At 33.0% G+C, this 5,560-nt stretch overlaps 1 protein-coding gene across 1 annotated transcript; it reads right to left on the minus strand.

Annotated features, from left to right (window-relative positions):
- Positions 1 to 1,780: 1,780 nt before the first annotated feature.
- Positions 1,781 to 5,289, minus strand: LOC137242276 (uncharacterized). The gene is made up of 2 exons (XM_067769624.1): positions 4,599 to 5,289; positions 1,781 to 4,533 (listed from the first exon to the last, which is right to left on the minus strand). The coding sequence occupies exon 2, from the start codon at positions 4,325 to 4,327 to the stop codon at positions 1,823 to 1,825; it is 2,505 nt and encodes an 834-aa protein (XP_067625725.1). The 5' UTR covers positions 4,328 to 4,533; positions 4,599 to 5,289; the 3' UTR covers positions 1,781 to 1,822.
- Between the last annotated feature and the right edge of the window lie 271 nt (positions 5,290 to 5,560).

The raw sequence follows: 5,560 nt of genomic DNA on the forward strand, positions 1-5,560 counted from the left end.
CCCAGAACAACCTGTCCGAAGCAACCATCCCTTACAAGACACACACTGACAAGAGTATGACCGTCCTAAAAGATTATTTTCCGGCAAATGCAGCAAAACCATTTCTCAGGACCGGGGTCAGGAGATGGACCCGGATTGGGTTCGATACCTTCCCGAAGCAAGAGAATATGGAGCAGTCAAATTAAATGGGGTTACACTGAAATGGCAGTCCTTGGTGGGGGAAAATCCTGAGTCGCTCCGGTACATAGAACCGACGGCCTTGGGAAGATTTTGACGTCTTTGACAACTACACCAACACAAGGTTGTAAACGGTAATGCCACAAAAAGTTGTTATATTAGAAAACTCAACCGACATTTTTTGACAGGTTGAGTTATAATCGGTAATACTATAATGTTCTCCTTTAAAGCTTTAATAGAATATGAGTAAGTAGAGTACTATTTCGTTTAACTACCCCAACCCTAAATGGCAACCCTACTCAAAAATATCCCTATTGTAATGCGGAGTGAAATACCTTTCGTTTGATACCCATATCGGTATATCTCATGCAATTTTTTTTAATTTCGAATAGATGGCAATCCTAAATGGCAGCTCTACTCAAAAATGTCCCTATTGTAATGCGGAGTGAAATACCTTTCGTTTGACACCCATATCGTCATATCTCAAGCAATTTTTTTTAATTTCGAATAGATGGCAACCCTAAATGGCAAACCTACTCAAAAATTTCCCTATTGTAATGCGGAGTGAAATACCTTTCGTTTGATACCCATATCGGTATATCTCATGCAATTTTTTTAATATCGAATAGGTGGCAACCCTGAATGGCAACCCTACTCAAAAATTTCCCTATTGTAATGCGGAGTGAAATACCTTTCGTTTGATACCCATAGCGGTATATCTCATGTATTTTTTTTTTGAATTTCGAATAGGTGGCAATCCTAAGTGGCAGCCCGACTCAAAAATCTCCCTATTGTAATGCGGAGTGAAATACCTTTCGTTTGATGCCCATATCGGCATATCTCATGCAATTTTTTTAAATTTCGAATAGATGGCAACATTGCGAAACGTTCTGAGTGGCAACACCTAGGTAGAAAGTTTTAGAAGGTGATACATTATTTCTGTGCCAAAATTCAATTAAATCGGTTGAGCCGTTCCCGAGATTGTTTGGCTATACAAATATACAAGAATTCCTCGTTTAAAGTTATAAGATAGTGGGTAATATACTGCCTATGCAATACGGCCGATATGATGCCGGTTGCCTTTTTGACCTAAAATCAAAAACGTTTTTGGGACTTTTTTTTTCGTTTAATATACAACGTGAAATTTTCCGATTCAGTCAAGTTGCATTTAAATAATTATAAACTAAGTTGAAATAAAAGAATATATAATAAAATAAGAAATAAAATAAATTAGCATAAAGCCAATAAAAAAATGTAATGTTATATTTTGTGGCAAATTTACTTTTTTTTTGTTTCAATATAAGACGTACTTTATAATGAGGATTAAATCTGTATATGCAAAAACATTTTCGGGAAATTTTCATTGTTATAAATAAATTTAGTTAGATTATGAATTTTTTTTTTTTTTTTTTTTTTTTTTTTTTTGGCGACCTTTTATTTTTAAATATGTATATATAGCTGGCTTTAGGTCCGTGTTTTATAATTGAAGAATTAAAAAATACCCTTTGATTCTTCTTTTAAATCGATATATTTCGATTGCTCAACGGCAATCATCTTCAGGATTGTATGTAGCAACTAACAAAAATAATAAAAATAACAATAAACAAATTTAGCATTTTACATTTCACATAAATACATACTTTTATTAACACGTCTGCTTTGTCCGACGTGGAGTATGGTACTGTTTTTTAGTGAGCAGGTGTTTGTAGATATGTGCGCTGTGATCTACGTCGCTCTTATAGTTCAGTCGTGTGTTAGTCGGAATATTAATAATGTGTAACATTTCTAGTGTGAAGCGTTTGTTATAGTGTTGTTCCTGTTGCAGTATTTTAGTCTCATCAAAGTTTGGTGTGTGGCCGCTGTCTGCACAGTGGGCCATGAGTGCTGTTTTTTGATTATTAACTTGATGGCAAAATTTAAAATCAGACTTATGCTGTGAAATTCTCGTTTTGAGTTTGGACTTTGTAGTACCTATATATATATTATTGCACGTTTCATCGCTATTGCCTTTACATGGTATCTTGTAAACTACATTATTTTTTTCCATTATTGGTATTTTCGATTTTGTTTTGTTAAATATGTTTTTTAAAGTGTTCGTAGGTTTATGCGCAATTTTTGTAGTTTCTTTATCATAGCAGTCAGATTTTGCTAAACGTTCTGATAGCCGCGGTACATAAGCCACCGACTTGAAAATAATGGGTTTATCGGGAGTTTTTGGTCTATTTAAATTTTTGGTTTTTCTTAATAAAGTTTTTATGGTTTTTTTCGGAAAATCATTGTTTCTTAGTAATGTGAAAATTTCTTTTTTAACTTCTTTGTGGTATACTTCATCTGAAGTCTGCAACATTTTCCGTATACAGCCCTTTGCTGTATTCATAATCATTGTTTTCGGATGTTTTGAATTAAAGTTTATAATTCGTCCTGATGCTGTAGGCTTTTGATACCACTTTAGTTTTAATTGATTTCCTCGTCTGTTTATTATGGAGTCCAGGTATGGTAATTCCTCGTCGTTCTCTAGTTCTATACTAAATTTTATATTTTTGTCAAAAGTGTTTAGTGTGTCAAGTGTGTTTTGTATTTCATTTTCTTTTATTATCGCGAATAGGTCGTCGACGTATTTGGTAAGTATTCTTGGTTTATGTCGCAACTTCAGCATAGTATCATCTAATAATTTTTCCATAACTATATCCGCTATTATTGGGGATGTGGGTGCACCCATCGGCATTCCTTTTAGTTGCGTATAGATAGTATCATTGAATTTGAAATATCTGCTCTCTTGAATGCAGAATTTAATTATTTCCATGAACAGCGTTTTTGGTATCTTTGTGTATTCTTTAATTGTATTCCATTTCTCTTGTATTATTTCAAGTGCCAATTGTATCGGGATGCTAGGGAAAAGCGAAACTACATCAAAGGAAATAAGCTTTTCATCTTCGTATATGTATGTATTGTTTACTCTTTCTTTAAACTCAATTGTGTTTTTAATATTGTACGTAGAACTCGCCGTTACGTTTTTTAAAATGTCTGCCATATATTTGGACAGTGTGTAAGAAGGTGACCCAATTGCTGAGCATATTGGCCTTAATGGAGTTCCTTCCTTATGAATCTTCGGGAGGCCGTAGATTCTGGGTGGCTGTGCGGTGGTTGTTATCATTCTTTTTCTCTCCATCTTTGTGATTATTTCCATGTTGAAAAGTTTTTCTACTAGTGCATTATTCTTGTTTTGTAAACGTGATGTTGGATCCTGTCTCTGAACTCTATATGTTGTTAGATCCATTAATATATCTTCCATTTTCTTATTATACTCTTCAATTTCCATTGCCACCGTTTTATTCCCTTTGTCGGATGTTAAAATTCTAATGTTTTTATTTTCATTCAGGAATTTCTTAGTTTGCTCCACTGTATCTAAAATTGCATTGTCTATTGTACAATGTTTGTTTGTTGTTGCATGATTTGATATTAACAAAGAGAGTTTTGTGCGAGCTTCCTCCTGTTGATCTTTGCTTTTTATGCTTTGTACCAAATCTTCGCCGTCTGCTATATATTTAAAGAGAGGGAAATTCTTGTTATCTACAGGTAGTCCGAACTTCGGCCCCTTTGCTAGCAATGCTTGAATATCTGGCGGGAATTCCAATTTGGTTTTGTTTACAAACCACTCTTTATGCTTGGTGTTGTTGGTGAATACTTCATTTCGTTTCGCTCTAATTTTCTCATATTTCAGCTCCTGACGTTTCTTTAAAGTTGTTGTGGTTTTATTAGTGACATTACTCTCGCTATCCAGTAATTCTTTGAAATCTTTTTCACTCAATTGTATTTTTAATTTGTTGGTTAATTGTTCTCTTTGTTGATTTAATCGTTGCAATATGTAGTGTTTTTGTTTTATAAGTAAGCTTAAGACTTTTGTAAGGAAAAAGTGTGTATGTCTGTGTAACATTTTATCTATGTCCGAGTGCTTGTCCAAGTCAGATACAAATAAATTCTTACATCTAGTGGAGTTTTTTATAAAATTCGGAATAATTTTTGATTTCCTACATTTTAATAGAAACTTAATACTTGATTTTATTTTTACCAATTTTTTAGATGTAAACTGCAGTTTGTTGATTGTTTCTTTGGCGTTTTTGTTGTTGTTTTTTATTGTAGCATATCCCATGTTTGGTTGTTTATGCCTGCGGCGTGCCTTCCGTCTATATAAATTATGAATTTTTTGGCGACCTTTTATTTTTAAATATGTATATATAGCTGGCTTTAGGTCCGTGTTTTATAATTGAAGAATTAAAAAATACCCTTTGATTCTTCTTTTAAATCGATATATTTCGATTGCTCAACGGCAATCATCTTCAGGATTGTATGTAGCAACTAACAAAAATAATAAAAATAACAATAAACAAATTTAGCATTTTACATTTCACATAAATACATACTTTTATTAACACGTCTGCTTTGTCCGACGTGGAGTATGGTACTGTTTTTTAGTGAGCAGGTGTTTGTAGATATGTGCGCTGTGATCTACGTCGCTCTTATAGTTCAGTCGTGTGTTAGTCGGAATATTAATAATGTGTAACATTTCTAGTGTGAAGCGTTTGTTATAGTGTTGTTCCTGTTGCAGTATTTTAGTCTCATCAAAGTTTGGTGTGTGGCCGCTGTCTGCACAGTGGGCCATGAGTGCTGTTTTTTGATTATTAACTTGATGGCAAAATTTAAAATCAGACTTATGCTGTGAAATTCTCGTTTTGAGTTTGGACTTTGTAGTACCTATATATATATTATTGCACGTTTCATCGCTATTGCCTTTACATGGTATCTTGTAAACTACATTATTTTTTTCCATTATTGGTATTTTCGATTTTGTTTTGTTAAATATGTTTTTTAAAGTGTTCGTAGGTTTATGCGCAATTTTTGTAGTTTCTTTATCATAGCAGTCAGATTTTGCTAAACGTTCTGATAGCCGCGGTACATAAGCCACCGACTTGAAAATAATGGGTTTATCGGGAGTTTTTGGTCTATTTAAATTTTTGGTTTTTCTTAATAAAGTTTTTATGGTTTTTTTCGGAAAATCATTGTTTCTTAGTAATGTGAAAATTTCTTTTTTAACTTCTTTGTGGTATACTTCATCTGAAGTCTGCAACATTTTCCGTTTTTTGTTAGTTGCTACATACAATCCTGAAGATGATTGCCGTTGAGCAATCGAAATATATCGATTTAAAAGAAGAATCAAAGGGTATTTTTTAATTCTTCAATTATAAAACACGGACCTAAAGCCAGCTATATATACATATTTAAATTTAGTTAGTTTCAACAAAATTTAACACAGTATTTGTAATTTCATGTTTTTTTAAAGGAACTAATATAAAAAACAAAGAATCTGTTAAACAAAGCCCTATGC

The sequence above is a fragment of the Eurosta solidaginis genome, chromosome 2 (genome assembly GCF_040869045.1).
Source record: "Eurosta solidaginis isolate ZX-2024a chromosome 2, ASM4086904v1, whole genome shotgun sequence".
Lineage (NCBI taxonomy): Eukaryota > Metazoa > Arthropoda > Insecta > Diptera > Tephritidae > Eurosta > Eurosta solidaginis.

Excerpts from the sequence above, each read along its gene's own strand:
- LOC137242276 (XM_067769624.1), bottom strand. The coding sequence starts at position 4,327 with ATGGGATATGCTACAATAAAAAACAACAACAAAAACGCCAAAGAAACA.